Raw genomic sequence first — 19,648 nt, 5'->3', positions numbered from 1 at the left:
AAAAAACAGAAGGCAAGTCCATCCCATAAACAACAACAATAACAACAAGAAGAAGCCCAATTTCTTAAATTTCAATTTCGACACAAATTTCGAAGCTCCACAAGTACAGAAATTTTGACAGAATTTCGATTTCGATTCAATTTGAAAAAATAATGGAAACGAGTAGTAGAACATAAAATTCTTTTACGAAGCTTTAGAAATGATTAATAGACATAATAATGTAAGTTTTAGGACTAATATATTACAAGTAAATGCATCTATGCTGTGCATAAGGTGGAGAAGTTGTAATATAATATGTGCGTCAATCATAAATGTAAGATAATGTACATTAAACATATTTAGTGAATCGGTTAATATAAATGAAATTCATAAATCATTTAAATATTATTTATTATACAAATAATGATAATTTAGAAATGAGTAGTTAAATAAAATGTTGTTGTAAGTTTATTTTTTCATATAATTTCAAAAGCACTTGTAATAATCATTTGTTTCGATAGAAATAAATCAAAAGAGAAATTTCATTTCACTCCTAAATCCCTCATTTGAATTCCGAGGAAATTTCATTACATAGTTCAAATTTCAAAAAGTTTCGCTAAAATTTCGAGATTTCGATAAAATTCAAATGATTTGTTGAGATTTCAACGGAAATTATGCAAGATGGAAATCAAGTGCCATTTCGATTTCAAGGGTGACGGAAATCGAAAATTTCGACAATTTCATGGAAATTGAAGACCATGAACAAGCCTTAAGTCCCACTAGGGGGGTCAGCTACATGAATCATTTTTTGTCAATTCACGCAATTGAGAGTGTTTTCCTCTATCAGATTAGGGGCTATTAAATCCTTCCTCACTACCTCATTCCAAGTTATTTTAGGTCTACCCCTACCCCTTTTCATGCTAGAAACAATAACTAACTCCTCCTCACAGGTGTTCTACTAAGCTTGTGTTTCAAATGCCCAAACCATCTAAGCCGCCCCTCCCTTATCTTGTTTTCAACTAGTGCTACACCTAAATTATTGCACATATACTCTTTTCATACTTTATCTTTTAATGTTAAACCACTCATCCACCTTGTTGTGAAATGTGGCTCACATACTAAGTAGAAAGCATACACAAAAGGAAAGCATGAAGGAAATCAAGCAGCAACAGGGGTAACTATCGATGGTAAGGCTCTAACCATCGACGGTTTGGAGCAGTATTTTAGACAATTTGATTCTGTCTGAAACCATCAACGATTTGGCTCGGGACACCCATCGCAGATTTCAAATTTTGAAAGAGGGGGTGTTAATATGTTTGGGGTTTGGAGGGAAAACCTCCGAGAATTCTATATATATGTCATATCTGATGCATTTAGAGTATGATGGTTGTAAGAGTTGAGAGGATTGATGTATTGTTCTTGTAATTTGGAAAAAAAGATAGTGAATCCTTGCCATTTGCTCCCGTGGATGTACGCATTGTCGAAACACGTAATTCCTTGTGTCTTTGTGATTATTATTGCTTTCATTTACTTGTTGTGGTTGTGGATTGTTCTGTATATTCATTATTAAAGTGTTGCATTGTGTGTTTGATCCTTTACACATAAATATTCCGCTATTCAATTTGGGTTTTTCACAACAAATTGGTATCAAAACATTGTTGTAATGGCCTCTGAATCTTCATCTACGAAATTTGATGTTGTCAAGTTTGATGAAACTAAGAATCTCGATTTGTGGCAGAGAAGGCTGAAGGACCTCTTGGTGCAGCAAGGCATGGTGAAGGCCTTATACGGAATTCAACCGGAAGGCATGGAAGTAGCAACTTGAAATGAATTGGAGGCAAACGCAGTATCAACCATCCAACTGTGTTTGGCTGATGTGACGTGTTGTATCACGTCATGGATGACGATTCTCCGGCAGCAGTTTAGAGGAAACTGAAAAGCCAGTATATGTCTAAGTCTTTATCAAACAAACTATTTCTTAAGCAAAGATTGTATTGGCTTAAGATGGTGAAGGGTTTGGATATGAACCAACACATCAACGCATTCAATCAGATCGTAAGTGATTTGATGCGTGTTGATGTAAAGTTCGAGGAGAAAGACAAGGCGCTAATGCTATTAAATTCCCTGCCAGCATCCCACACGTATGAGAACTTAGTTACGACTCTTATATGGGGCAACAAAGCCTGAATTTGGAAGAGGTGACAAGCACAGTGCTCATTTTTCATCAAAGAAAAGATGCCAGCGATGAAGTTTCACATGGTGAAGGGCTTGTGGTGAAAAGTAACCCAAGAACGTGGAATACGTAAGTCCTAGAGCGGATCTCGATTGCAGTCCGACAAGAGGAAGGACATAAAGCGTTTTAGGTGCGGTAAAATTGGAAGCATAAGACCGGAATGTCCGGAGTGGAAGAAAGCGAATGTCGAAAATCAGCAAGGTCCATCAAAATCTGCAAATGTAGTGGAAGGAGACTCAAGGAGCAGTGATGGTGATATGCTAAGCGTTTCATCGGGTTTGGAGTGCCTCACGGATGATCCTTGGATCCTAAATACCGGATGCTATCACATGACAGAAAATAAAAAATGATTCAACACCTACAAGTCAATTAATACTGGTTGTATTTTGATGGGAAATGATATTTCATGCAAAATAATTGGTATTGAAAATGTCAAAATCAAAATGTATGATGGTGTTGTGAGAACCTTATGTGATGTAAAGCATGTACCGCGTCTAAGGAAGAATATAGTTTCATTGGACACTTTAGATTGCAACGGATATAGTTATAAGTCTGAAAGTGGGGAAATGAAAGTGCGTGAAGGTGACTCGATAGTGATGAAAGAGCAAAAGGTAGTGGGAAAATATCTATGCACTGCAGGGTTTCACGATTGTAGGTGGAGCTGCAACTGCAGAATCTAAGTCATACGTTCTGTGGCATATGTGGTTAAGGTGTATGGGTGACTACATGTATTCAGATATTTGGGGACCGGTGAGGATAGCATCACGGGGCAGACATATGTTTTTCGTGGGTTTATCACATAACGTCTTGGTGTATCTCATGTGGCACAAACCTGAGGTGTTTACAAAGTTTAACTTGTGGTTGAGGTGGAGAACCAGACCGAGAGAGAGATCCTCAGGTTAGACATTGGGACTGAGTACGCTGGTTTTGTTCAAGGAGTTTTGTGAGCGAGGCAGGTTATATACAGGGCTTATAGGGAACTTCTTAGTGAAGTCAGTGAGTATGGCACGCTTCTCGTGTGACTGATCGCCAAAGGTATCACTAGATGGGAGAGTTGCAGGTGAATTGTGGGTAGGTTTAGTGGTAGACTACTCAGGTGTACGTGAATGTCCAAAGGTGCACCTATTCTAGTGATGGAGGATCTAGGCTTAGTGTTATGTCCGAACAGAAAATCTTTTCGGGGTATAAGAAAGATGGGTTCAAACTAGGTGATCATGTGGCAAACAAAGGGGCGATCGAGTACATGGCTTTTGGTGAGAAAGCCATAGGGCAGCGTACTCAGGTAAAGGAAGAGAAACATATGCCAGAAAACTGCGGCAGCAGAAAATAGGTAATTCAGGTGGTGTTAGATACTCAAGGCACAAATGCGGGGAGTTCTATCTCTGGTCAACAGTATCACAATTTAAAGGGGCATGTGATGCAAGTGGAGTAACAGACTTAGGGCAGAGATGACATTGTTCATATTGCAAGAAGTTTCAGCACGGGAGACTAGCAAGATCACTGTGGGCCCAGGTGCACTATCAGATCCCACTCAGGTTTAAATTTAGCATTCTGGTGTTTTATGTATTCATCACTACCAGCAACAAGGTTCGTACTATTTTTTAAGTTGTCATGCATAGCAAAGGGAAAATAGGTGGATGAGTGCTATGGTGGAGAAAATGGAAGTATTGCATAAGAATCAAATGTGGAAGTTGGTGAGGCTTCCAATGGGAAAGAGGGTTATAGGATGCAAGGGAGTGATGTATCTGTTGTGTGTGAATGACACGTTATTGACTGGAAAGATTTGACTAAGGCTAATCATTTGGGAATTCTTTTGAAAGGTTTTGACATGAATGTGTTGGGTACAGCCAAGAAGGGTCTTGGTTGAAAGATTCGCACAGACAGAGTTGCAGGGAGATTAGTGTTATCTCAGGGTGGCTTTGTGGACAGAACTGCAGGGAGACTTTGTTTGCCATCTCAGGGCGGTTCTGTGGAGAATCAAATTAAAATGTCTGCCGCTTGGTACTCAAAGATGGACGGTGATGTCCACGATATGTCAAAAGTCCCCCGTGATGGTGCAATGGGGTTTTTTGACAGGCAACAGAGTGGACCATCAGTTATGAGATTTGTTGAAGACTGTGCAGGGGGTTTTGGTGATAGAAGGCTTACAGCAGATTTTGTGTTTACTGTTGTGGAAAAGCCTTGTTGGAAGCCCAGGGCAAGTTCTCAGGTTGTTGCATCTACAACTTAATCAAGGTTGATGATAGAAGCCGAAGTTGCCATGGGCAAGTTCAAGTGGTGTTGCTTGGACTTGGTGTTTGCCTCCAGTTTCTAGATGGGAGACGGTCCCAATCTAACATCCCAAGATCAAGGTGAAGCAACGGGTTCATGTTTCAGTGTCTCCTAAAGGGCATATGTTCGCCAAGGTGGAGATTGTTGTGAAATGTGGCTCACATACTGAGCGGAAAGCATACACAAAGGGAAAGCATGAAGGAAATCAAGTAGCAGCAAGGGAAACCATCGATGGTAAAGCTCTAACCATCAATGGTTTGGAGCAGTATTTCAAAATTTTGATTCTGTCTGAAATCGTTGATGATTTGGCTCGAGACACCCAACGCAGATTTCAAATTTTGAAAAGGGGACATTAATATGGTTGGGGTTTGGAGGGAAAACCTCAGGAACTCTATATATATGTCATATCTTATGTATTTAGAGTATGATGGTTGTAAGAGTTGAGAGGATTGATGTATTGTTCTTGTAATTTTGACAAGAAGATAGTGAATCGTTGTTGTTTGCTCCTGTGGATGTAGGCATTGCCGAACCACATAATTCCTTGTGTCCTTGTGATTATTATTGCTTTCATATACTTGTTGTGCTTGTGGATTGTTTTGTATATTCATCATTAAAGTGTTGCATTGTGTGTTTGATCCTTTACACATAAATATTTCGCTATGCAATTTGGGTTTTTCACAACACACCTTAACATTCGTATTTCAACAACAATAACTTTTTGTACATGTTTCTTAGTTGCCCAACATTCTGAACCACAAAGCACAGTTGGCCTTATAACCGTCTTATAAAACTTCCCTTTTAATTTTAAGAGTACTCTACGATCACATAACACACGTGATGCACTCCTCCATTTTACCTAACCTGTTGTAATTCTATGTACTACATCTTCTTCAATTTCCCTTCAACTTGCATAATAGATCCACGATATCTAAATCTATTAGTGCTATTAATCTTTTGATTACCAAGTTTAATCTTCTCTCTGTTGCTACTCCTTACATTACTGAAATTACATTCCATATATTCTATCTTATTTATACCTATTCTAAACTCGTTAGACTCTAATGTGGCTCTCCAAAGTTCTAGCTTAGATTCCACTAAACTCCTACTATCATCAATCAACACAATATCATCTGCAATTAACATATACCAAGGAATTTCATTTTGGATATTCCTAATAAGTTCATCAATTACTAAAGCAAAAAGATAAAGACTCAAAGTAGAACCTTGATGTACACCTATTGTGATGGAAAAATCTCTAGATTCCTATTCTACAGTCCTAACACTAGTCACTACTTTATCATATATATCCTTAATGACCTTAGTATATCTACTACAAACCCCTTTCTTTTCAAAGACCCACCAAAGGGGACTTCCTTAGGTACTCTATCATATGCTTTCTCTAGGTCAATAAAAAACATATGCAAATTCCTCTTCTTTTCCCTAAACTTTTCCATTAAACTTCTTCAAAACTAAATAGCTTTCGTTGTTGATCTCCCAAGCATAAAACCAATTTTTTCTAAAATCTTCCTTTCTAGTCTTATTCTATGTTCCAATTACCCTTTCCCATAATTTCATCGTATGATCTGTAATTTAAATTCCACGATAGTTATTATAGTTTTGAATATCACTTTTGTTTTATATAAAGGTACTAACATACTTTTCCTCCATTCATATGGCATTTTCTTGGTCTTTATAATAGTCTTTAATAGATTGGTTAACCAAATAATTCATCTATCCCCTAAACATTTCCAAACTTCAATTGGTATTTTATCTGGTCCTGTAGATTTCCCATTTTTCATCTTTATTAATGTCATCTTAACTTCAAGAACTCTAATTTTGAGAATAAATCTCCTATTTTTAGTTTTCTCCTCATTTTTAACTTCCAAATTCAATTTTCATTTTGGTTTTTATTTCTTTTATGTCTTCTTCTCTAATTAAGACATTATCGTTCTCGTCCTCTGCACATTTTACATCACCTCAATCTCTGCAGTTTCTTTCTCTATCTCTAGCAAGTTTATAAATGTCTTTTTCTCATTCTTTTGTATCTAGTTTATTATATAAAGTATCATAAGCTCTATGTTTAGCTTCAGTAATAGTCTTTTTTGCATTTCTTCTCGCTTCTTTATATCTTTCAAGATTTTATATATTTCTACAATTTTACCATAATTTATACGAATTCTTTTTGTCTTAACAGATTTTTGGATTTCTTGATCCCACCACCAACTTTATTTACTACCTGATTAGCTTCTTTTGGACTCACCTAAAACCTATTTTGCTATCCTTATGATAGAATCAACAATTTTAGTCCAAAGAGTATTTGCATCTACCTTATCTTCTACTATCCAATCACACTCTTTAATCATATTATCTTTAAATTTTACTATATTATCTCCCTTCAAGTTCCACCATCTAGTCCTCTTATGTTGATTTAAGATACTATTCTTCCCATTTTTTTAATATTTATATCTAATATTAAGACTCTATGTTGTGCAGCCAAACTTTCACCAAGGATAACTTTAGAATCCTTACAAGATAGATGATCCCCGTTCCTAGTTAAGAAGAAATCTATTTGACTTTTATTATACCCACTCTTGAAAGTTATTAAGTGTTCTTCTATTTTTATAAAGCAAGTATTCAATATAACCAAATCGTAAGACATAGCAAAATCTAAGATTGTATCACCAGCCTCATTTTTAACGCCATATCCATCGCCTCCCATGCATCCTTACATATATTATCCTTTCCAATATGATCATTCAAATCAACTCCTATGAATGTCTTTTCAGACGTTGGTATTTGTTAATTTTTTATTAAAAGTGAATAACCTAACTTGAAAATAGGTCTCTCACTCTAGTTATAATACAAATTAAAATACATTCTAATGACAATAATACCCTTACTAACTCTCACTAATTAACATACTAGCACACTCAATAATAATAATACTAAAAGACATATATAACCTCTAACACTACCCCTCAAGCTAGAGCATAAAACTCATCAGCTCCTAGCTTGTTACAAATGAATCTGACACGAACACCCCCCAACAATTCGGTAAAAAAATCAGCAAGTTGCATGTCCGACTTCACATAAGCGGGTGTAATGAGCTTCTACACAATTTTCTCCCAAACAAAGTGGCAATAAACTTCAATGTGCTTTGTCCGCTCATGAAAGACGGGGTTGGAGGCAATATGAAGAGCAACTTGATTATCAGTTATGACACATCAACTTCATAGGCTAAGAATGCAGAAAACCCAAATCTTCTGACATGTTCTTCAACCAAACAAGTTCACAAGTAGGGTGAGCCATACTTCACATAAGCAGGTGTAATGAGATTTTGCACAATTTTCTCCCAAACAAAGTGGCAATAAACTTCAATGTGCTTTGTCCGCTCATGAAAGACGGGGTTGGAAGCAATATGAAGAGCAACTTGATTATCACACATCAACTTCATAGGCTAAGAATGCAGAAAACCCATATCTTCTTACATGTTCTTCAACCAGACAAGTTCACAAGTAGTGTGAGCCATAGCTCTATATTCTGATTCAGCACTTGTTTCTTACTTTTCTAAGAAACCAAATTCCAACCAACCAAGATACAATACCTGGTGGTGGATCTCCGATCGAAAGGCGACCCAGCCCAATCTGCATCTGTATATCCATGGATATAAATGTAACCCTAATCACGATATAAAAGACCTATCCCAAGTGCATCTTTGAGATATCTAAAGATGTGAATTATTGCATCCCAATGACTTGTCCTCGGAGAATCTAGAAATTGACTCAAAACACTTGTTACAAAAGATATATCCGGCCGAATAACTATGAGATAATTCAACTTTCCAACAAGTCTCCGGTTTTTTCCAAGATTACGTAGCAAATCAACCATATCCGGCATTAACTTACTGTTAGGATCCATGGGTGTATCAACCAATTTAGATCCTAACAAGCCAGTTTCATCGAACAGATCAAGAACATACTTCCTTTGTGACACAATAGTTCCACTACAAGATCTCGATCCTTCTATACCCAAAAAGTATTTCAATGGTCCCAAATCTTTGGTCTGAAGCATAGTTTGTAGAAAAAGTTTGAGACTCTGAATACCTTTATCATCATCACTTGTAATAACAATATCATCCACATAAACAACAAGAAGGATCCTACCTGATAAAGTACGATAATAAAACACGGAATGATCCACAGCACACCGTCGAAGACAAAACTCAAGTACTACAGCACTGAAACGACCAAACCATGCTCTAGGAGACTGCTTTAAACTATGTAAAGCCTTCTTGAGCCAACACACTAAGCCTGACTCCCCTTGAGAAACAAACCCAGGTGGTTGCTCCATATAAACCTCCTCCTCAAGGTTACCATGCAAGAAGGCATTTTTTACATTTAACCGATGCAAAGGCCAGCAAAAAGTAGTAGCCGAGAAGATGAACAGATGTACTGATGTAAGTTTGGCAACCGGAGAAAAAGTATCAGAATAATAACAACAAAACGAGTCTTTAGACGAGCCACAGAACCATCAGGGTTGACTTTCACAGTGTAAACCCAACAACAACCAACCACAGACTTGTCAAAAGGAAGAAGTACCAAATCCCAAGTACCATTGTCATGTAAAGCATTCATCTCTTCAACAGTTCAACTATAGCATCCCTCCACCCTGAATGGGCTAAAGCTTCCGAAACAGATTTAGGAAGGGTAGTAGATGACAGAGCAGTGAGAAAACAATAATAGGAGGGTGATAAGGAGTCATAAGAAACATAGTTGGAAATGGGTTGTTGAGTACCTGTACATTTACCTTTTCGAACAGAAATATAGGAGGATCAACATCATGGGAAGTATGATCATCAGATGGGCAAACCAAAGAGGTGGTAGTAGAAGCTAGAGTGGAATCTCTTCATTGGAGCCACTTTCGTGAATACACCTGCAAATTAGGATGATCAAAACAATAAGAAAGACGCGAATTACATGGATACTCAGATTGTTGGTTGGGCAAGGACAACAACGCAAAATCTGGAAGATTAGGCAAAGGAAGAGACTCATTGAGATCAGAAGTGCTCAGTCACTGGGAGTAGTAAGGTGAAGACTCAAAGAAGGTAACATTGGCAGAAACAAAGAAGTGATGCAGCAGAGGACTATAACAACGATACCCCTTTTGAGTACACGATTCACCCAAAAAGACACATTTTATAGCACGAGGATCCAACTTATCCACCCGAGGAGTTAGTTGATGAACAAATGACACACCCAAATATACAAGGAGGAAGAGAAAATAAAAGTGAATTAGGAAAGAGAATGGAGTAGGGAATTTTTCCGCCAAGAACAGAAGATGGCTTTTTGTTGATCAAATAACAAGCAGTAAGTACAACATCACTCCAAAACACTTTAGGTACATGCATTTGATAAAGTAAAGTGCGAGTGATTTCGAGAAGATGTCTATTTTTCCGCTTTGCAACCCCATTTTGTTGAGGAGTGTGAGCACAAGATGATTGATGAACAATACCAAACTGAGTCATATAAGTAGTAAATGTGCATTAAAACACTCTTCAACATTATCACTTCAAAGTATTCAAACTAGCAAACCAAATTGAGTCTTTATTTCAAAACAAAAGGCAAAATACATGAAATAACTTAGAACAGTCTTTTATTAAATATAACCAAATCACTCTAGTATAATCATCCACAAAGGTTACAAAGTACAGAAAACCCAACTTGGACACGACCCTACTAGGATCCCATACATCTTAATGAACTAGCATAAAAGGGATTGCAGCCCGTTTATTGACCTAGGAAGCGAAAGAAACACGATGGTGCTTTCCCAAATAACAAGACTCACAATCAAGACTAGACACAAAAATCAAACTAGGAACAAGACATTTTAACATTTCCAATGAAGGATGACCCAAGCAATAATGAATTTGGAAAGGAGTGGCAGCAATAGTGCAGGCGGAAGAAGATGGCAGCTCAAAGAGACACAGTCCACCAGCTTCATGCCCTCCGCCAATCGTCTTCCTCGTCTTCAAATCCTAAATAACCACAAAATCAAGGAAGAATGTCACTAAACAATTCATGGATTTAGTAATTTTGCTAGCAGACATAAGATTGAAAGGAAATTTGGGAATATGTAAAACCGAAGGAAGGGAAAGAGAAGAAGTGGGATTTACAGTCCCAATTCACTTTATTGTAGTAGTGGACCCATCAGCAAGAGTAACACAAGGCAAATTTGCAGGATATTGAAGAGTGGAGAAAAATCTAGGTATACCTGTGATATGATCAGTGGCAGCAGAGTCTATGACCCAAGGACTAGGACGAGAAGTACTGGATGACAGGCATACTATGTGCTTACCTAATAGGGCAAAAGATGCAATGGGAAGAGAAGCTTGTTGTGACACTTGATACTGTTGGAACTTGAAATACTCTTCCTCTGACATAAAGACAGTATGTTGCCCCCCACTCGACCCCAAAGGTGAGGAGTTGGAAGTGGCTGCATTGGCTGCCCCCAAAGGTGTGAAGTAGAGAAAAATCTAGGAATACCTATGATATGAGCAGTGGCAGCAAAGTCTATGACCCAAGGACTAGGATGAGAAGTACTGGATGACAAGCATACTGTGTGCTTACCTAATAGGGAAAAAGATGCAATGGGAAGAGAAGCTTGTTGTGACGCTTGACACTGTTGGAACTTGAAATAATCTTCCTCTAACATAAAGATAGTATGTTGCCCCCCACTCGACCCCAAAGGTGAGGAGTCGGTAGTGGCTGCATTGGCTGCCCCCAAAGGTGTGAAGTCAGTGGTGGCTGCCTCCAAAGGTGTGAACCACTGCAATAACTTTTGCGGCTCTTTGATAGAGAACTAGAATCACTCTATGTAGCAAAGGTTGTCCTCTTAGAGCCAGATGCAAGAATAGGAGAATCCATGCTAAAGGAAGCATGAAGGACACGAGAATGAACATCGGCAAATGATGGCAGCTCAGTACTACTGAGTATTTGGGACCGAACTGCCTCAAACTTAGGTCTCAAGCCTGCTAGAACACGAAGAACTGTCATCTGCTCCCTCTGCTTCTACATCTCACGAACGTCAGTAGTTATAGGTTGCACGATGTTAAGCTCCTCATGAATACGCTTCATCTCTCCAAAATAATGTGCAATGCTCCTATCGCCTTGTTATAACTTAAAGTACTCCTAAGATAAATCATACATATGGATAACATTACTGAAGTAAAGAAGTTTGACATAATCCCAAATCTCCTTGCACGTATCTAGATGCATACACATCTGTGCAATCTGTGGCTCCATCAAATTCCACAAGAGGGAAACAATCAAGGCATCTTCCTAAACCCACACGTGTTTTTTTCTTCTCATCAGAAGACTCAGATTGGAGCAAGTGATTAGATTTACCTAACCCTACTAAATAAATCCGAACAGCTTTAGACCATTGAACACAATTCTTTCCATTTAAATTTTGAGTTGTTATTTGCGGCAGCAATGTAGGAAACAAATTTTTGGGATTCATAGATTCCATCGCAACACTCAAAAATCAACAATCACACCAAAAACAAGAAGAACAATCAAAACTAATTGGTACAATCGCAAACTATGCGAAGCACCGACACAACAACGGACGAGTTGAACAACTCACCAATGGATATAGCACTGCCACAGCACTCACAAACAGCAAACATACCAAAAACAAGAAGAGCAATCAATAAGTGGAACAATCACAAAACATGTGAAGCAACCATGCAACCACGGTCAAGGTGAACAACTCACTGGCAGATATAGCACTGTCACAGCTTCACAACTGAACATACGAATGCTGCCATGGCTCCAAAAAACTCACAAGGCAGCCTTCACAAACCTTGAACAGAAATTAACGAAATACTGCGAGTGCATGGTCGAAAAAGGTTGAATTGTTTAGCAAAAAACTGGCCTAACAGCTTGATAATATAGTCTAAGGAAGGAATCGGAGCATGGCAGAAAAAAAAAATGGCCAGAACTGCTTTCACACGTCAGCGCATGGGGGAGCTGTCCCTACTAGCATTTGGCCGGCACGTGGGGGTGCGTGAGGGGCCCTCCGGTGATGGGGTTTCATGGGGTGGGTTGTCGGGGGGTCTGATTATGAATATATGGTTGGTTTTGTGATTTAGTATGGGATGGAGGTGGATTAGGGAAGAACAGCCACAGGAATGGTGTTTTCCGGCAACGGCCAAGGGAAATAGGGTTTAGATAGGATCACGCTTAGATACCATGTTAAGATTTGATTAAAAATGAATGACCTAACTTGAAGAGATGTCTCTCTCTCTATTTATAACACAAATTTAAATACACTCTAATGACAATAATACCCTTACTAACTCTCACGAATTAACAAACTAACACACTCAATAATAATAATACTAAAAGACATATATAACCTCTAACATTATCCTTTGTATAATACTATCCATATCTTCCCAAAATTATATTTTAAGATTTTCTACTAAGCCTATTTGGGGAGAATATACACTAATGACGTTCACTATCTTCAGGCCCAAAGCTATCCTAATTTTAATTATACTATCCCCCATCCTTTTAACATATTTACTAAATTATCTCTTAGGTCTTTATCTACAATAATTCTCACCGTATTTTTATGTTTCTATTTACCAGTGCACCAAAGTTTAAACCCTGATTTTTCAATTTCTCTAGCTTTCTCTCCTACTCTTCTCATCAGATTAAGTTAGTTTTCCTTCTAAACATTATTTCCACTATTTCCATACTTTTACTTGTATGACTCCCTATATTCCAAGTTGCTAATCTAATCTTAATTTCTTGTGCTAAGAGACGAAATAAAAATAAAATAAAACAAAAAAGGGCAGCCCAACGCACAACGCTCTTGCTTATGCAAGGTCTAGAGAAGGGGCCGACCACGATGAGTCTATAGTACACAGCCTTATCTTACATTTTTGTAAGAGGTTGTTTCCACGCCTCAAATGGGTAACCTCCAAGTCACACGGCGGCAACTTCACTGTTGCGCCTAAGTTCCCCTTCATTAAATAAAATAAAATGAAAATTAAAAATTAAAAAAATTAAAAATTAAAAATTAACAACTAAACAAGGAACCCCGTATTCAATCCTTTTCTTTCATAATTTTGTCAAACAACTTTTTTTTAGATATCTTACAAGGGTTAAATGGGAAATTTAAACATATTCTAATCCCTGAGTGGTTTGGTTACTGAATGACTATAAATTGTTCAGTGTGCCAATTCAGATATTATAGAATTAAGAACTTTCTTCCATGTTTAATACTTAACCCTTAATTTTAACAAATGATACCTAACTAGACAATTTTAAAATGGTTTAACCATGAAGCAGCCTCACTCTTCAAACGTTCGATAACTTCAAAAGGATAGAGGTCAATACAAGCAACAATCTACTTGATAGAAAAAGAAATATACCTCAAGTTGGGCATGTCATGCTCAATCATTCTATAATTTGAACCAGTAGAATGAAAAGGAATTGACTCAAGCAAACTGAGGAAATTATCAAATCCCTCAGTGTTTCTGCATTGATCTCTAATTCCATCAGCAGTCATCCCAAAGTGCAAGCAAAGATTCTGGTCTCTATACAAATTTAGATATCCACCTACAATTAAAAATAAGACAGTTAGAAGCAGCTCACTGCTGACGGATCCAACTTCCAAGTTGATAGTATAGCCATAAAACAACATCATAAAGCAATAAACATTTTTATTCAAACAAATTTAAAGGAAAAGTATGAAGAAAAGCATTGACCATTGGTAATACAGCGATATTGCAACAGAACTTGAGGAAATTAAAACACAACACATATTCAGAGATGTAACTCTTAAAATAGATTTTGCAGGACCTATGTTTACCATATTGGTGATCAGGGACATCAGGTAGAGCTTGAAGTAGATTATTTTGATCATCCTTTTGAATTTCAAATGCTGCTTCCATGTTTTCATTAAGGTTCTCAGATAAATAAAAACAGCCCAAACTGCCACGTTTCCCTTCAACCTATACCAAGAAAAGCCAACATCATTTACACAGCTGATAGAGCATGTTTCTAAAAGACGCAAAAGTATGACTATTTATCTGAAGAAACAACTCTCATTGCCAAACAATTTCTAAAAAAATAAGTATCTTCATGGAGTTATCTCAACCACTTGAACAATCTATTCTTTATAACCCAACAAGACAAATAATAATACTACTAATAAGTCCACTGAAAGCCATCCATTTGCTCAAAGGGGAGGATGATAAGGTATGTAGGTTGCAAAAGGTCATTTATGGTCTTAAGCAGTCTCCACAAGCTTGGTTTTACAAGTTTAGTTAGGTGGTCTCTGCATTTGGTTTCATTCAGTGCTACTCTGATCATTCAGTCTTTGTTTGCCAAACAAGACAGTTGTGGTGCTTTTAGTAGTTTATTTTGATGACATCGCCATGACTAGAAATGACCAAAGCAGGATTGTGGATGTCAAGCAATGACTTCAAGCAAAATTTCAAATCAAAGACTTCGGTACTCTAAGCTACTTTCTTGATATTGTGATTGTATGCTGTACAAAACGGTTGGATCTATCTCAATGAAAATATACCTTGGACTTTCTAGGTGAGACTCGTATCTTGCGAGCTAAACCAGTCGATACTTGACACTCCTATGGATCCCAACATGAAGCTTTCTAGGGATGTTGGACAGATTTTGAAGACAAATGTCAATATAAGCAGTTGGTTGGCAATTTGATCTACTTCACTAGACCTGACATATCCTTCACTGTGAGTGTGATGAGTCGGTTTACGAAAAATCCCAAACAACCAGGGATGCTATTTGTAGGATTGTATCTCAAAGGCTCTTCTGGAAGAGAGTGTAGGCGAGAAGTTGAATGTAAGGCTCCAAAAAATTCCTGCCTCCTTTCTCTTTCTTTCTTCTTCTTTTCTAATTCTCCTCTCCTGTTCTTTCTTCTTCCCCCCTCTGTCTTTAACTCTACAACATTTCCAATGTTACCATTGCTATTTTTGTATAATTCAATTTACATACATAGGAAGGACAATCATCCAATTTCCCCTACTGATTCCTAGTAATTCCATTTGGGTCCCTAACAAAAAATACTTTTATTTAAAAAAAATTTTAAAAATTTCATTCAATTCCTTGAAATAGTATGTGCATGTTTGCCAAAATTCTGCACATATGCATGCATGTTTTACACATATTTGAGCGCAAAAATAAAAAAAAAGGTAAAATAAATGTGAATATTCTCAAATGAAAATAAATTCAAGTATATCACTTTTCTTATGATAGTATTAAAATAACCTAATATGTGCATGTGTATAAATGTATATGTTTGATTCATTGAGGTGTTTTTGTTTATTATATTTATTGGGATGGCATAGTAATAATTTAAGATTAAATTTACAATGGGATTTCTTATATAGAACCCTTTTTAACCCTTTTTATAGATCTTGAATTTTAAAATTGGAATAAAACTAGTACAGATCAAGCTATACACTACCACACTACTTTAGTTGGGCAATTCATCTTCATATTTGAGCAAAAATCCAACTTGCGCAAAAAAAAAATAGATCATGTATTAAAGATCATTTAACATTAATTCATATTTTTTTGAGTACTCAACTCATGCGAAATTTAGTAGTGTCCAACTCTAGATATTGTCAGCTTTACACGGCCTCACAATTTTGTCTTCTTAAAGGCGAATCAAGAAGTTTCTTGTATGGCAAGATCTTCCTAATATATACCCAATGCAAGCTCAACTCTAGGAAGGTATTATTTGCTTTTGCCTGTGGAGCCACATGGTTTTCTCCTATACGACAAAACGTGTTGCTCTTTTCCTTTGCCTTTAAAAGATTACCATTAAATGTGATCAAACAGAAGTTCTCATTCACCGCAAACTACAAATGTGGTGTCCAAAAATGTTAGGTATAGAATTTAGCATACTGCCCAAAAACAAATTCAAGGGAAAAAAAGTTCTTCAAATCTTACATGTCCAAATGCACATTATCAACAACAACAACAAATCAATGATACATCACAACAACAAACAACAATCCAAATACAAATCAGTACTTGAAAAAATAAAAGTAAATGGAATATCAGAACAAAAAATGTTCATGAACCCATGATATATGACTCTCAGTGCAGAAGCGCGAGAAGGTAGCAGCAACCTCAGTACAAGAATTTTAATGAAATAGAATTCCAATTTAAAAATGAGACAACATGAATTAACTAATTTTCAGCCTTACCAATAACCTGTCAAATGTGGCTGTAATTGGATGAGCATGATCTAAATGTACTCGATCAGAAGCGATGTCATTGGCTGATGGAATGACCAAAAAGTAAGCATATTAAATATAAAACAAGGAAAATATTTTTGAAAAAAAAAAAAAAAAATTGAACATGACACTGATAACTCGTCAATTAACATGCATTAACTAGGCAAGGGGTTTTAGTGTTTTATTTTAGGGCTTCCCAAGTAAATTTACATTCAAGGGGAAAAGAATTTTGAAAGACTTGGATTTGTGTGAAACTTCAAACCCACTGACCCACCTCTCCACTCTCTCATGAGTTTTTTCAGGGTATGCACTGATGCATCAGAGTGTCCCCACCTCCAACAAATTAATAAATGTACACAGATAATTCATAAACCGATAAATTAGATGTCCTTGGTCTTTGGTCAGTCACCATAAATCTTTAACAAGAAATGTAAATATCAATTTATCCACTGCTCATCAATACCCCAAATTCAAAAATAAAAATAAAATCCAAGCTTTGGCCACCAACAAGATAAGCCAACAAAATAGCATTTTTTTATACATCCATGTATTTAGGGTCAGGTTGATAGAAGAGCCAAGAAGAATAAGTGAGAGACAAGTAGAGGAGAATAGAAAGAGAAAAACAGATGGGATAATGTATAGAAAGTGGAAGCACAAGATGAATCTGAGTTGTTCTTAGACACCAACTTACAGAGACCCAACCAGCCCACAGCCTTAAACCTACAGACAACTCACAACATACGAAATGATCCCTCTTCGCTCACCCAAAACAAAGCAAGGAAAATCATCCATAATCTTTTCAAACTCACCTGCTATTGAAAAGGAATCTTAAACAAAGACCAAAATAAATAAATAAATAAATATAAATATAAATAAAAGAATAGTGGCTAAGTGCACCAAAATTAAAGCAACACAATCTCCTAAAGAAAACAAAGAGCCTTTCCACCCATCTCGATGCTTAGACAGCTTGGGTATAAGCAGCATAGCTGGGTCCAAAAATGTACAGACCTCTAGGATTTCCACTAAAAAAAAGAACCAAAATCAAAGCCCAATCTAAAACACAGCAACCCACTAATGAAGCACACTCTACGGACCTACCTATCCAGAGTCGAACTATTAGCAACAATATTGACTTTCCCTGTACTAATTCTCGAACCAGACACCCTCCCAAAAATCTGTAAATAGTGAGGACATTCAGGGGGGGAAAATCTATATGGTTAAATAAGAAGAAAGATGGCATATTTGCAAAATGTAAATGCAATCTTTAATTTCCGCGAAGTTTTTGTTGAGATTTCAGTTTTCCATCTGCCTCAAAATCAAAATGGAAATCAATTTCCATCTTGCAAAATTCTTGTCAAAATTTCTACAAACCATCCAAAATATATCAAAATATTGGAAGTTTAGAAAAATTTATCAAAATTTGAACTATTGATGAAATTTCCATGAAATTCAAATTTCAGATTTAAATCCAAAGTGAAATTTATTTCTTATTTTAATTGAAACCAAAAATTAGTACAACGGCCTTTGAAATTATAAGAAAAATTAAATTTTGATATTAGTAACAACATTTTGTTTATAATAAAAGAAAGTATATATTAGAAAGGGAAAAAAGATGGTACGACATGTTAGGAGAAGGCGTCCACAAAAAAAATAAAAAAGAAAGAAGGAAAAATTTATTTTAAAAAAAATATCACACTGTGAAACTAGATAAAATTAACCAAGAAAACCCCTTTTCAAACACTTTCCATTGTAATTTAGCGAACTCCTCAAATTTGCTAATTCTCTTTGACCCTTACAATTTACGACTTTGCCAAGCGAACCTCATTTCCTCCAATATCACTCAATTTTAAATCCAACTTATCCAAAAGATGTTGAGCTTCTAAATCATCCTTGGGAATTTCCTCCAAAGGAGTAGGCTATACTCCATCCCTACGCTTTGAATTGTTGACTAAAGCATCATTTTCAAAAATAGACACTCCCATCAAACCTTCCAATAGGACAAAATGAACATAAGATAAATCCCCTACTTTGCAAGAACCAGAAGCATACCCATATTGTTTCTAGATCTCATCCAACAATACTCCCCCAAAGTCAAATTCACTTAAATCATCACTTTTTGAATCCAAACTATCCCCCCCCCCCCCCCCCCAATTTCTTATCCTCCTTTTCCTTTTTTTTCTCCATTGATGCAACCCACCTCCTTCTTTGTGAGAGAGTCTTCCACTATGCTAAATTCTCCTCTAGAGTCTCCCCATAAAAGTTTTGTCCCTGTCGCACCAAAAGCTGACTTTCAGCGAGCATACAACTTACTACCCTCAAATCTATCAGAATTTAAACACAAGATATCATCAATCTCCCCCATAATTGCTCCTAGATTTTCACATTTTACCTCCCCATTTTTTTAACATTTTTCTAGACTTGTAACATTTTTTATTGCCACGGTCTACTTAGCTCCGAGCTATTAATATTCTGGATATGAACCAGAGTTCAATCAACCTGACTTAAAGTTTAGAGTGCTGGACTCTAAATGTTAAGCCTAACCTCCTCCTTCCCACTGCTCATTTCATGAGCTCGAAGGACTAAAATCTGGTCCTTCTTGTTCTTGAAATTCGGCTCTAACTTGTCTAATTCCCTATTTCCCTGTCCAGCATCCTGACCTTCGCCATTTACCTTCTGAATAGAACCGAAGGAATAAGGGCCACCCCTAGTCTACTCATTAGAGCCCAACTTATATAAACTTAAGTCTTGGGCTTGCTCAAGTAAACGGACCAAATTATATAAAAAGGAAATACCTTTCTTATCAATTAGTTGGTCTAGGTCCAAAACAAGAACCACACGTCTCAGCTCATCTATTTGCTTCCTCCCCCATGAAT

General features: G+C 36.8%; 1 protein-coding gene across 10 annotated transcripts in view; it reads right to left on the bottom strand.

Annotated features, from left to right (window-relative positions):
* The window catches only part of LOC131156200 (probable protein phosphatase 2C 51), a 138,909-nt gene that overhangs the window by 82,706 nt on the left and 36,555 nt on the right, over positions 1-19,648 (bottom strand). For all 10 annotated transcript variants that reach the window (XM_058109701.1, XM_058109705.1, XM_058109703.1 and 7 more), the window contains 3 exons: positions 16,746-16,819; positions 14,366-14,507; positions 13,926-14,112 (listed from right to left, as the gene is read on the bottom strand). In XM_058109701.1, the coding sequence (XP_057965684.1) occupies positions 13,926-14,112; positions 14,366-14,507; positions 16,746-16,819 (403 nt within the window). The remainder of the gene's footprint in view (positions 1-13,925; positions 14,113-14,365; positions 14,508-16,745; positions 16,820-19,648) is intronic.

This window comes from Malania oleifera, chromosome 5 (assembly GCF_029873635.1).
Source record: "Malania oleifera isolate guangnan ecotype guangnan chromosome 5, ASM2987363v1, whole genome shotgun sequence".
Lineage (NCBI taxonomy): Eukaryota > Viridiplantae > Streptophyta > Magnoliopsida > Santalales > Ximeniaceae > Malania > Malania oleifera.
The sequence above is the reverse complement of the archived record's forward strand: the minus strand, read 5'-3'. Positions and strand labels throughout refer to the sequence as shown.